The sequence below is a fragment of the Fusarium graminearum genome, chromosome 2 (genome assembly GCF_000240135.3).
Source record: "Fusarium graminearum PH-1 chromosome 2, whole genome shotgun sequence".
Taxonomy (NCBI): Eukaryota; Fungi; Ascomycota; class Sordariomycetes; order Hypocreales; family Nectriaceae; genus Fusarium; species Fusarium graminearum.
In genome coordinates this window covers 4,236,058-4,248,203 of record NC_026475.1, presented here as the reverse complement: position 1 = coordinate 4,248,203, position 12,146 = coordinate 4,236,058, and the positions used below count along the sequence as shown (strand labels likewise).

Genomic DNA, 12,146 nt, shown 5'->3' with positions numbered 1-12,146 from the left:
AAGGTTGCGTTTCTGTCCTGCTTTGTATGACTCTCGATGCAGGGCCGCCGAATTGTTATTCAAGCTGTACCAACCATCAAACTGACTTGAATACTTTTGTAAGCCAACGGGACCAAGTCACAAATGATAAGTGCGACACGTCATGAAGTATAAATACAATATAATATTAAAGTGTCGGTAAAGACGTATTAAAATAGAGACTAATGAACTAACAGAATCCTGATGGCTTGACTGATCCAGAAGAGAAGAACTGTATTATCTCATTGCCTTGAGGATGATATCCTGTGACAACCACGACTTGCACCGAGCGGGAACGGGGTTTTACTCCAAATTCCTGCCCCGATCGTTGGATTGGTTACGCGAAGCTAAACGATAACGACTGGCAGACACTATTTTTAGATCCAATCCTCTGAACGGAGCTGAAAGACCATGTCATCTCCTCTGGACAACGCGCGTGCGGCACGAAGCCTCTCTCATCATTGGCACTGGTAGTGTCGAAGTAAATAATAAACCAGCGGCGTGAGAAATTAAACTAAGTGGGCGTTGGAAGTGCTGCAACGTTGACTGATGGGAGGGTGGCTGCCATCCTATTCACATCACAGTCAGTAGTCGTATGGGATACCTGAAATGGCTTAATGCAGCGTTCAACAGGGCTGAACTCAAAAGCCGGGCTACCCGTCGGGGTTCTATCAAGACTTGTGAACTCCGGTTGCGAGCTGATGCTCAATACTGTGTGTTTGCTTTTGGTCTGTCCAGCGGGATCAAGCAATATGGTGGGCTATGATGGGAAAATGTACTTAAATGACGAGGGCGCCCAGCCATCATCAGCCATCATCAATCATATCTTTGAAGTTTAACTACATTCTACCTATTCCTATACCTTATCAGACATCTCTAAACACAGTTCAAAAATGGGCAACAGAAAGATAGCAATCATTGGCGCTGGCCCAGCTGGTACGCACCAACTACTCCAATCAAACAACTTCCTACTGACGTATCATAGGATGCTTGTTAGCAAGACTTCTTCATCTCGCAGGAACAGAAGTGACTGTCTTTGAAGGTGAAGATCACCCAAACTTCCGATCCCAAGGAGGTACTCTGGATCTACACACAGCCACAGGCCTAGCAGCTCTCAAGGAAGCCCAGGTCTTTGATGAGTTTCTTAAGCACGCTCGGTATGATGGTCAATACATGGCCATCGTAGACAAGAATTTGGAATACCATCTCGAACGAAACGCAGTCGGAAAATACAACAAGATCGAAGAACGCCCCGAGATTGATCGTTCCAGTCTCCGAGAGATCCTGTCAAATTCCCTACCTGAAGGTATGATCAAATGGGGTTACCATCTCAAAAAGGTGGAAGGTCGATCTCTTGTTTTCGACCACACTACAGTCGACGGATTCGATCTCATCGTAGGCGCAGACGGCGCGTGGAGCAAAGTACGAAAGGAAATCGATCCAAGTCTCGTTCCGGAATTTGCTGGTATCGGAATGTTCGAGTTGGAGATCACAGACGCCGAGAACAACGCCCCAGAGCTGTCTAAGCTGGTGAACCGAGGAAGTGTCTTTGCCAGCACGGATGGTAACCGTACAAGTATTCAACAGATGGGCGATGGCAGTCTGAACATGTACTGCAGTTTTGTTACGGACAACCCTGACTGGTTCAAGCCAGAGAACTGTGGCTTCAACCCCCATGATTTGAAGGAGACAACGAAGGCCTTACTCGAGACGAGGTACAAAGATTGGGACCCTCGACTCCGACAGGCAATCGAATTAGCGAATGGCCGTTGCAACCCGCGGTCACTTTTTATGCTTCCCGTTGGCAGCAAATGGGAACACAAGCAAGGCCTAACTCTCATCGGCGACGCGGCTCATCTCATGACACCTTATGCTGGCGAAGGCGTCAACCAGGCTCTCGACGATGCGATGCTACTTGCCAAAGCCATCAATGGAGCGGTTGGTAAAGACGACCAAGAACTGGACAAGGCGATCAAGAGTTTCGAAGAGGTCATGTTTGCGCGTGTCGGTCCAGTCCAGGAACTCACATGGGGATTATTGCAGGACTGGATGTATACGCCTGGAGCGCCCAGGACTGTCATGGCAAAGTCAATAAGCAGACATGTTAGACAGCGGTTGCCATGGGTGCTTCAGCCGTTGGGTGTGGCGGCTGTGCATGGTTACTATTTCCTGAAGAACAAGAACTTGGTTAGTTGAAGAGCTTCTTTGGTGGAATTAACGAAGGACATAGTGTTAGGATGAAAGAATTATTGGCCGGAGTTCATGGTTGCGATCATGCCGGAACTATCGGTAGTTGTTATTGGCAGAAGTTAGAGAAATACTTATTATTACAAACGATAAAAGCCTGAAAGCATGTACCTTTTTGACTAGCCTCAGTTGCACAGCCCATGTGACCAGGGGTGCTGATCATCCATCATAAGAACTAAACCCCATGCCCATGACTCTCACCATACATTAGCCTCGTGGAATTCCGTTGAGGCAATCCGCACGATACAATGGACAGCTCCCAGGCACCGCTGATTGCGGGCCATAGTGACGAAGAGGAAGAGCTTGAATATGCGAGCGAAGGGTCAAGGTCTCCCGAAGAAGCGGGCAAGACGGGAAGCGGAATGCCCAGCGCATTTGTCCTGGCCCTGACTTTTGCTGCTGGTATAAGCGGTCTACTTTTTGGATGTTGGTATTCATCCTGTCTTTAATCGCAAAGGAGATGCTAACTTATAGCTCCAGACGACACGGGCGTCGTTTCCGCTACCCTCGTTTCAATAGGGACCTCGCTATCAAACCGCGAACTCACCTCGATGGATAAATCAATCATTACTTCTTCCACGTCGCTATTCGCCCTGATAATATCGCCCTTTTCCTCCGTTCTCGCCGATCGCCTTGGACGCAAACACGTTATTCTCTACGCCGATATTCTCTTTGTTACGGGCGCCCTACTACAAGCATGGAGTTCTACGGTTCCGATCATGGTTGCAGGACGGTGTATTATCGGCGCAGGTGTAGGTGCAGCCAGTTTCGTTGTGCCGCTGTACATTGCTGAGGTGGCGCCTGCTGCGCATCGAGGGCGTTTGGTTACTTTGAACATTATGTTTATTACCCTGGGCCAGGTGATCGCGTATATCGTGGGATGGGCCTTTTCGACATACAGTTCCCCAGCTACAGGATGGCGATGGATGGTGGGCTTAGGCGCGTTGCCCGCGGTTTTACAAGGAGGCATGATTGCCTTTATGCCCGAGACACCGAGATGGTTGGTCAAGGCTGGTAGATCCAACGCAGCCAAGGAAGTTATTCGTCGGGCAAACGGCGATACATTACAACATAATGCGGATGCAGTTATCAGGGAGATCGAGCTCGAAGTGCGAGAAGAGCACGAGGCGGAACGATTGCGTGATCATCAGGTATCTGACCGATGGACGTGGCTGGGCAAATGGGGGCCTCTTGTCAGTGAAGGGAGAAACCGCAGAGCCTTGGCTATTGCGTGCTTGCTTCAAGGGCTGCAACAGCTTTGCGGATTTGTAAGTGATCAGAGGGACTACAATTGTTACAAGTGACTAACTATATCTCAGAATTCACTGATGTACTTCTCCGCGACCATCTTTACAGTTATTGGCTTCCAAAGCCCTACGCTTACCTCGATGGTAGTTGCCGTTACAAACTTCCTTGGTACTGTTGCTGCGTTGGGACTCGTTGATCGCATAGGTCGGAGGAGGGTGCTTCTGTACTCGATACCGTTCATGATCGTCGGATTGTTGCTGTCGGCATATGGCTTTTCGTTCCTTTCACTGGCAACTGGAATCAACACGACGGCCTCCGAACCTCCCGCAACCGCCGGACACGAGATGGCGGCCCTCACTATCCTTGTGAGTATCATGGTATACGTTGCAGCGTACGCGCTGGGTCTCGGTAACGTCCCCTGGATGCAAAGCGAGCTGTTCCCATTGGCGGTTCGATCACTTGGTAGCGGTGTAGCAACAGCGACAAGCTGGGCCGCGAATTTTGTTGTAGGGTTGACGTTCCTTCCATTGATGGACCTGTTGAGTCCATCTTGGACATTCGTTTTGTATGCGATTATATGTGGTGGTGGATATTTCTTGGTCTGGCGTATTTATCCTGAGACGGCGGGGTTAAGCCTTGAAGAAGCAACAGCTCTGTTGGACAACGGTTGGGGCGTACGATAATGATACATCCTGATTTAGAACATAGATATCATGGTCTTAGAGATAATCCTGTCAGTTATGTTAGCGTCGAAGTTAAAAGAATATATGTTGTCTTGGCTGTAACATCGAGAGTGTTCTGTGGGCCTTCCATGGCCTGCGTGGGTAACAAGACGGAAATTCGGTGAAGTGATGAACGGCTTATACGCGGTAAGCCACGGCTTGTTAAGCATGGAAATAAACAAAAATGCAGACAAAAATAAAGAGAGGCGTAATCTACGGGAATGGGAAATGGGAATCGCTGTTGGCCGAAAGGTTTTACATCATCGTGCATGTCTAAGCTTCTTCGAGAAGCTGTAAGGTGGAACCACGTTCGGCACCAAACTCGGCGGGCTCCCTCCATTGGCCAGGATCTTTTGGTGATTTGCACTATGAAGCGAAATGCGATGCGTGTAAGATAAGGGAGGATTCAGTCTAGTTGATGGTGGTGAGTGCAGTCATCATTCAAAGCTCTGTTCAGGCAGATGACAGTTGCAAACCAGGAATTGAGTTCATGCTCGGTGCATAGCTTGTATCCATAACTCATGACAGTTCAGGGGCATATCCTCAGTAAACGAGTTGGTCCATGCTGATGAAAATCTTGGATCTCACTGCCTATTCTTACGACAATGGATCTAGGGGAACGACGGGGGCTAACGTTAGTAAGTATCAGGGGGATGATGGGAGGGAACCTTTGAAGCCCAACAGTGGATAGAAACTGGAATAAATGGAATTTGGATAGATTGCCATCCATCCGTGCACGGCAACTCGGTTCCGTTGAGGCTTGAGATATACGGCCGAGAAGGATTAATGGCTGACGCAGTGCATATCAGTAAGCTGGCTGCATCAAACCAAGTGATCAATAATCTGGTCCGGGCAGCGGATATAGTGTCTAGCACTCGGATATAGAGTGCAGCTGCAGTTTGTTATTCACTGTAATACAGAGCTTAGACCCTTGTCTAGCCTTAGCCTCTGTGCCTGTGCGGCGCCGTGCCGAACGTGGATGCCGAAGAATTAGTGGATCTGCCTTCCAAAGCAAAGATTTTTTTTTACCAGGTTCGTCTTGTTCTCGACTGACATCGTTCCTTGGGTGGATTAACACTAGGACGTGGGTGGATTCATTCATTACATGTTACTTATACATGGCCTCACCCCTTGATCATGAGTTTTTCTTTTCAGTCTACTTCTTGTCATGACCCTTTTCCTGTTTCTATTTCTCCTCTAGCTTTTTAAAGAATCAGTATATTAATTTGAGTCGCTTCCTACTCTCTCTGTCTGACTCGGGTTATCCTGACTGCTTGACTTGACTCTTTTCGTATTGGCTAGCGTCGCGATCATCTCGCTCTTTCCCGACGAACCAGTGCAGTCATTATCGGACTCTAGCGTCATACCTACCTTTTTAGCTGCACTGCAACTTGGAACAAGAAGAGGACTGGAAGTTTATATACTGGATATATTCCTCCCATACCTCTTCTCTGCTTGATCCACCATATCCCTTCACGTTGCGACTCCTCCATTATTACTTGACTGAACCTTAGAAACTACGGCAACGATGTCGGGGAACATCGTGGACAGGGACCTGCTAGAGGCAGAGCGTGCAGCCTCTCCTCAACGCTACCAGCGACGAGACAGTGCTGAGATCGAGCGAGTTATCTCTGCTTCTACCGTCTCATCATCATCCTCCGAAAACTCAGCCCGTCGACGAAGCCGCTCCATCGGCCAGCACAACAGCATCAGTCGCATCTCAACACAAAACGACCTTGAGCACCACCCTACCGAACTCAGCCGTATCCAAACCGCCCGCAGCCAGCACAATGCTACCGTCGGAGGCAGTCTGCGCTCGCGCACTGCTTCGCGCGCATCCAGGAAGCCTCTCCCCAACTTTGGAGCTGGAAAGCCTTATCCCCCTCCCTTGCCTGAGCAGGAGCAGTATGTCGTCGAGTTTGATGGGCCCGATGATCCTCTGCACTCGCAGAATTGGCCATTGAAGAAGAAGCTCATTACTGCTGCCGTTTTGGGCTTCACCACCATGACTGCTGCTTTCACATCCTCCATCTTCTCTGCTGCTACTATGATTGTCGCTGCCGACTACGGCGTGGACAACGAGGTTGGCTTGCTTGGAACTACCTTCTACGTTCTTGGTTTTGCTTTCGGCCCTTCACTTTGGGCTCCTCTGTCTGAGTTGAAAGGGCGTCGCCTGCCGATTCTTATCTCTATCTTTGGTTTCTCCCTCTTCTCAATCGCATGTGCTACTGGAAAGGATATCCAGACTATTCTGCTCTGTCGATTCTTCAGTGGTTTCTTTGGTGCCTGTCCTCTTGCTGTCGTTGCAGCTGTCTTTTCCGACATGTTCGACAACCGTACTCGCGGTACTGCTATCACTGTCTTCTCAATGTCTGTCTTCACTGGACCTCTTTTGGCTCCCTTCATCGGTGGTTTCATTGTTGAGTCTCACCTCGGCTGGCGCTGGACCGAGTATCTTGCTTCCATCATGGGCTTCACTGCTCTTATCCTCGATCTCATCTTTTTAGAGGAGACTTATCCTCCAGTCATTCTTATCGCCAAGGCGGCTGATCTGCGTCGCCGCACCAAGAACTGGGGAATCCACGCCAAGCAGGAGGAAATCGAGGTCGACTTTAAGGAGCTTGTCAAGAAGAACTTTTCTCGACCTCTGCGTCTGCTCTTTACTGAGCCCATCATCCTTCTGCTCTCCATCTACATGAGTTTCATCTACGGAATTCTTTACCTTTTCCTTACCGCCTATCCTCTCGTCTTTGTTGGCGTTCACGGCTTCAGCTCTGGTCAATCTGGTCTTTGCTTCTTCGGCATGATCATCGGTCAGCTTATTGCTGGCGCTACAGTCATTGCTCAGCAGCCCTGGTATATTCGCAAGCTTGCCGCCAACAACGGTATTCCCGTTCCCGAATGGCGACTAACCAACATCATGGCTGGTGGTGTCTCTTTTGCCATTGGTATCTTCTGGTTCGGATGGTAAGTAACATATGAAACGATATGTAATATTAGCAAGAATACTAACATTTGCTAGGACTGGATACACCAACAAAATCCACTGGATTGTTCCTGCTCTAAGCGGCCTCTTCACCGGCTTCGGTCTCATGTCCATCTTTCTCCAGGCTCTCAACTACCTTGTTGACGCCTATCTCATGTTTGCCGCCTCTGCCATTGCCGGAAACACCTTCCTCCGATCTCTCTGTGGTGCTGGTTTCCCTCTGTTTGCTCGTCAAATGTTTGACGGCTTGGGTATTCAATATGCCGCCACCCTTCTTGGTTGCATCGCCGTCGTCCTTGCGCCCATTCCATTCATCTTCTACAAGTACGGTGCCAAGATTCGCCAGAAGAGCAAGTACGCTCCCACTGCCCCCCCTGCGCCTGCATCCGGCTCCTCTACTGAGGAGGAGGAGAAAGAGACTGCGAACGATACTGCTTTGGCGGCTGTCAGATCCCGACGAGACAGTATCACAAGTGCCAACAGGAAAGAAACCGCATAAATCTCACCTCTATCTATTCACACTATCTGCTAGTTTCACAAGTGGCAACACCTAATGACATCGCACCATCTATCCTGTGGAAGCAAGGCGTTTTCCAAACTGGGCTTGTTGGATGATGACGATGTAATGCGTTTGCAAAAAGTTATTTGTTTTGAGATACCACGTTAGGAAATTTGCCCAGATTATATGTACTCGCCCATGATATGAGACGGCTATGGAACGCTTTGTCTTCATGTAATAAATACCTTAATTAATATAAACACACTAAACTTGTTCAAAGAGTGTTGACTAAATCTGATTTGTTCTTGGTGCCTACAGTCCATAGTCGTTATCTAAACGGAGGAGTCTTTCGTGAAAGGACAAAGGATGCCGCTTCTATACTCACACCGCGCTTGATTCAGACGGATATACTGACAAGTACCAGTACACAGCCTAAGTAGTCCTCCAATTATAACCACGGCTGTATTTATAAGCTTACATTAAGAGAAACAAGCTTCTTCAAATGCAACAGGCCATTTATGCTTATTTGGTCCACAAAGCCAAGACTGTAGACGTAACTTTCGGTGCTTCGGACTCTCAAGGCCCGCCTTTGTCCGAGCGGACTTCACCTCTTTAGCCTGCGGAATGCATTGATCTACAATGCTGTAAGAATTCAAGTTCCTTAGCGTATTACTTTATGCTTATTCGTGATCTAAAGCCAAGGCTCTAATAAATTAGTAGTAATCATACATTTTGGTACGTTAGATTGTCAAAGTCCGCCTCTGGTTGCGCGGACTTGGCTCCTAGTCTAGAATTTTCGAAGGATTGCGAAATTACGTCGACGCATGGTATTGTAAGAATGCCTTATTCTTCAACCTGACAAATCGTTTTCGGTCACAGAGAATATCTATATAAGTTTCGCTCTCTTTGTCAATTGGAACATTACATCAACATTCAGCTTCCTTCACATCACTCAAGCAAATCTTCGCATTTATCAACATCATCAACATGTCTCATCACATTACCGTTCTCCCAGCCTCAACTAAAGCTGGCCGAGAAACGATCCGCGCTCTCTTAGCTTCTGAAAGCAAACCTTCTGTTCGAGCTGTTTACCGTGATCCGTCTAAGGCACCAGCCGAGTTCATCCAGAATTCAAACTTTGAAGCTGTCAACGGTGACGTTGGAGATGGTAACAGTCTCAACTTTACAGGCTCAAATGTGGTCTTTTACATCCCGCCGCCTACCTATGACGGTACTGATCAGGGTGAATGGGCGACTCGAGCTGCCAACAATGTGAAGAAGGCTCTGGAGGCTGCAAACGTTAAGAGACTCGTTATCCTTTCGGCCATTGGAGCACAGAATTCAAGCGGCATCGTACGTACGGAAAAATATCTCTACATTGACGATGAACAAGACTAATAGGCTGCAGGGCGTTCTCCGGTTGAACCATATATCGGATGAGCTTTTGAAAGATTCTGTACCAGAGGTTGTGATTATCAGACCTACATACTTTTTCGAAGACTTTACACATCTCCTTGATGCCGCAAAAGATGAAAACCCAACTGTACACTCTTGGATTACACCCATTGATTACAAGATTCCTCTGGTAAGTGATATCCAGATCTTCAAAGTGAAACGAAAATCAAGTACTGACCTTCAACTTCCAGGTTGGACTCAAGGACGTAGCTTCAAACTGCGCAAACCATCTCCTCGCCTCAACTGCGAAGCCCAGCCCGCATTACCTAAATGTATTCGGTCCTCGAGCGTACGGCTCTGTCGATCTCAAAGAAACAGTTGAGGAAGTCACCGGTAAAAAGTTTGAGTTGAAACTTGTCGAGGAAGACCAGCTGCTGGACTACTGGAAGCAGATTGTTCCAGAAGCGCATGTTGAAGAGTTTAAGGAAATGACGACCGCTGGCCTCTCAGGAGGTGTTATTGCCAAGGATTTTGTATATGATGAGACGACTGTTAGGGGCGAGCAGGAATTGGTGGATGCTCTACGAGCTTTATATAAGAACTAAACTAGCAACTCATACGTGTTAGATTTCGGAGAGTTGTAGCATAGTATCAAGACTTTTAATCTGTTTGATTATTCATCTCAACTGAAACTCCCTATAATTGAATTATTAATGATCGAACTACCCTGAGATAAGACGAATCTATATGCTTATAATGCCCCAACTATCAAGTAAAGAAATCCAACCGCGACTCCTACTCCTGATAAACTCTGAATTGGCATGGTATTCAAAGACGCTGCACTTGACGGATTCAAATCCCTCGCACACGCCTTCCAGCAAGCATACGATTTTCGACTGTACTCTTCATCATCACTATCCCCCTTGTAGTACTGATCATAACAACTCCTGACGCAACCATAAGCCTCGCAGGAAACCTCATCCTGGTCGCCCATAGTCCGTCCGTCCAACTCTGCCTGGCTCCAAGTTGCGTTTAACCCTGAAATCATGGTCCTTCCGCTGTAATCCCATCCCGTGATTCTCTTGCCGCCTTTCTTTGCGCTGGTGAGACATGTTGAAAGCGTGATGCGTGCGCCGTCTGGAGCCGCATCGGGAGGAATGGTGATGTTGACTTGTGTTTCATCTAGGGGAACTAGCCACTGGAGCCAGCAATCAGGTCCTGTGCCCCATCCGGGCGGTGTCAAGGCGAGATAGACGCGATAGGAGTCGGATATTCTTCCATTTTCAGAGTTTGGATCAACATTCTGTTTGATTGTGACGTTGAAGGTTTCACCGGCTGTCTGGTTCCAGGGGATGTCATAGTAAGTAGCGTGAACGGTTGGGAGGGCGGCGAAGAGAGTGAAGGCGGCCACTCGGAGAAGGAATGTTATCAGCTCCATGGCATGATATTTTAACGAGAGTGAGCTTGAAAGAAGAGCCTGGTAAGGCTGAACGAGTGTATGTTTGTGTAAGAGAGAGAATAACGAAGTGAGACGAGATAAAACGAATTTCAAATTGGATCTAGTCATGGCTGACAAAATTATGGGACAAGGGGTATTAGTCTGTGTCCACCGCGCCAAGCCTGACTGGGCAGGACATCGTGTAAGACGATTTGACTGGGATTAAACCATAACTGGGATGGCATAAAACTCAAGATATAAGCTTAGTAGTACTTTGCGTTCACATGAAAAAAAGGAAATACCAAGAGTAGGTCTAAAGTGACATAAGGTGACTTAGTAGATAACATTTGAATAAAGTCTAAGAAGACATGAATTACTAATCTGAATTAATCCATTTCTAATGCAAATTGTTTCAATGTTCAATGTTCAATGACTCTGGGACTCTGGGACTCTGGACTCTTGGAAGTTGGCTGCCTTCTTCCCAGATTCAGACAGGTTCCCTCTGAAGTCCATCACTTCCCATTCATCTGTTATACCGTTAAATCTATGGTATATGATCACCAAGCGCCCAAGGATGTCGATAAACCAATTAAGATGCATTGCTTTCATGTCGCTGTGCAGAAGCCTCGAGGTCAAAGCGACTCCTTTCTTGGTGTAAACGACCAGCAACGGCTGTCGGCATGCGGCAATCCTAGAATATGGAAGGAAAGATATGATGAAGGAGAATCTGTCAAAGAGTATGCCAGCAGTCCACTTCACAGACCACGCAGATGTCATTTCCTCCGTAGTAGGAAAGCCAAAGAATTTGTTGGCACAGGGAACCAGGCCCCGTCATCTTATCTCGTCGTCCTGCCACGGGAAATCTTTGATGGGGTTTCCCTCCTTATCCCATAGAACTGGATGTCGGAGGTCACATGATACTCTGTGTCCGTCGGAGAATTTTCGAATAGGGCAGTACGCACAATCTCTGAGCATCTCTGCGACTTCTGCGGATGTCTCTCCGCCATCCACCAGCCAATGACCCAAAATCTCACCAGATGAGCTTAGCAGGTCCAGGACACCACCGCGTACTCTTAATGTATAGCCTTTCCTCTTCTCTTCGGTTGATAGGCTGCGTTCAAACACAATGTCCAAGGTGTCGAGGCGCCACGTTGTGGCTCGGCTGCTAGAGGACGTGACTGTGAAATATTGGCAGCCATTGATGGAAGAAAAGGACATCTTGGAATGGAGTACGCCGTGGAGAATTGATTCTCCCAGAATTCTACCATGTAATCATGACCCATTCATTTGCATAGTCCCATTCGTCATCACATTCCTTCCTAGGGAAAATGTACATGCTGACCACGTGTTTGTCGTTGAATAAAAAGTATCTCTCGATCTCTGTGCCATCCGGAAGGTTAAAGTTCTTGAATCGGGCTGTCGACGACCAATCCTTTAACCTCCGCGCTTTGAAAGAACGATTGGGCCCCGAAACCAAAACAGAATTGCTATCGCATATTCGGTGAAATGGCTCTTCACCGCGCTTCGTCAATAACTTCAAAACGATGCCGTCAAGGGTGTGCATAGGCATCTCGGATTCCGGTAGATACCAGG

The 12,146-nt window shown here is 47.8% G+C and overlaps 6 protein-coding genes across 6 annotated transcripts; 4 read left to right on the top strand and 2 right to left on the bottom strand.

Annotated features, from left to right (window-relative positions):
* Positions 1-911: 911 nt before the first annotated feature.
* Positions 912-2,214, top strand: FGSG_04368 (uncharacterized protein; the record flags this gene model as incomplete). The annotated part of the gene is made up of 2 exons (XM_011322937.1): positions 912-954; positions 1,004-2,214. The coding sequence occupies 2 exons, from the start codon at positions 912-914 to the stop codon at positions 2,212-2,214; spliced, it is 1,254 nt and encodes a 417-aa protein (XP_011321239.1).
* Positions 2,215-2,505: 291 nt separating this feature from the next.
* Positions 2,506-4,298, top strand: FGSG_04369 (uncharacterized protein). The gene is made up of 3 exons (XM_011322936.1): positions 2,506-2,691; positions 2,746-3,533; positions 3,585-4,298. Exons 1-3 carry the CDS (start codon positions 2,514-2,516, stop codon positions 4,194-4,196), a joined length of 1,578 nt encoding a protein of 525 aa, XP_011321238.1. The 5' UTR covers positions 2,506-2,513; the 3' UTR covers positions 4,197-4,298.
* A 1,134-nt stretch (positions 4,299-5,432) lies between these two features.
* Positions 5,433-7,894, top strand: FGSG_04370 (uncharacterized protein). The gene is made up of 2 exons (XM_011322935.1): positions 5,433-7,202; positions 7,258-7,894. The coding sequence occupies exons 1-2, from the start codon at positions 5,764-5,766 to the stop codon at positions 7,718-7,720; spliced, it is 1,902 nt and encodes a 633-aa protein (XP_011321237.1). The 5' UTR covers positions 5,433-5,763; the 3' UTR covers positions 7,721-7,894.
* An 813-nt stretch (positions 7,895-8,707) lies between these two features.
* On the top strand, positions 8,708-9,720 carry FGSG_04371 (uncharacterized protein; the record flags this gene model as incomplete). Its single annotated transcript, XM_011322934.1, has 3 exons — positions 8,708-9,073; positions 9,129-9,305; positions 9,367-9,720. The coding sequence occupies 3 exons, from the start codon at positions 8,708-8,710 to the stop codon at positions 9,718-9,720; spliced, it is 897 nt and encodes a 298-aa protein (XP_011321236.1).
* A 190-nt stretch (positions 9,721-9,910) lies between these two features.
* FGSG_04372 (uncharacterized protein) lies at positions 9,911-10,553 on the bottom strand (the record flags this gene model as incomplete). Its single annotated transcript, XM_011322933.1, has 2 exons — positions 9,911-9,926; positions 10,003-10,553. The coding sequence occupies 2 exons, from the start codon at positions 10,551-10,553 to the stop codon at positions 9,911-9,913; spliced, it is 567 nt and encodes a 188-aa protein (XP_011321235.1).
* An 831-nt stretch (positions 10,554-11,384) lies between these two features.
* On the bottom strand, positions 11,385-12,123 carry FGSG_04373 (uncharacterized protein; the record flags this gene model as incomplete). Its single annotated transcript, XM_011322932.1, has 2 exons — positions 11,385-11,718; positions 11,819-12,123. 2 exons carry the CDS (start codon positions 12,121-12,123, stop codon positions 11,385-11,387), a joined length of 639 nt encoding a protein of 212 aa, XP_011321234.1.
* Positions 12,124-12,146: the final 23 nt, after the last annotated feature.

Coding starts and splice junctions, on each gene's coding strand:
- FGSG_04369 (XM_011322936.1), top strand. CDS start 2,514: ATGGACAGCTCCCAGGCACCGCTGATTGCGGGCCATAGTGACGAAGAG. Junction 2,692..2,745: donor AAGCGGTCTACTTTTTGGAT/GTTGGTATTCAT, acceptor TTATAGCTCCAG/ACGACACGGGCGTCGTTTCC. Junction 3,534..3,584: donor TGCAACAGCTTTGCGGATTT/GTAAGTGATCAG, acceptor ACTATATCTCAG/AATTCACTGATGTACTTCTC.
- FGSG_04370 (XM_011322935.1), top strand. CDS start 5,764: ATGTCGGGGAACATCGTGGACAGGGACCTGCTAGAGGCAGAGCGTGCA. Junction 7,203..7,257: donor GGTATCTTCTGGTTCGGATG/GTAAGTAACATA, acceptor AACATTTGCTAG/GACTGGATACACCAACAAAA.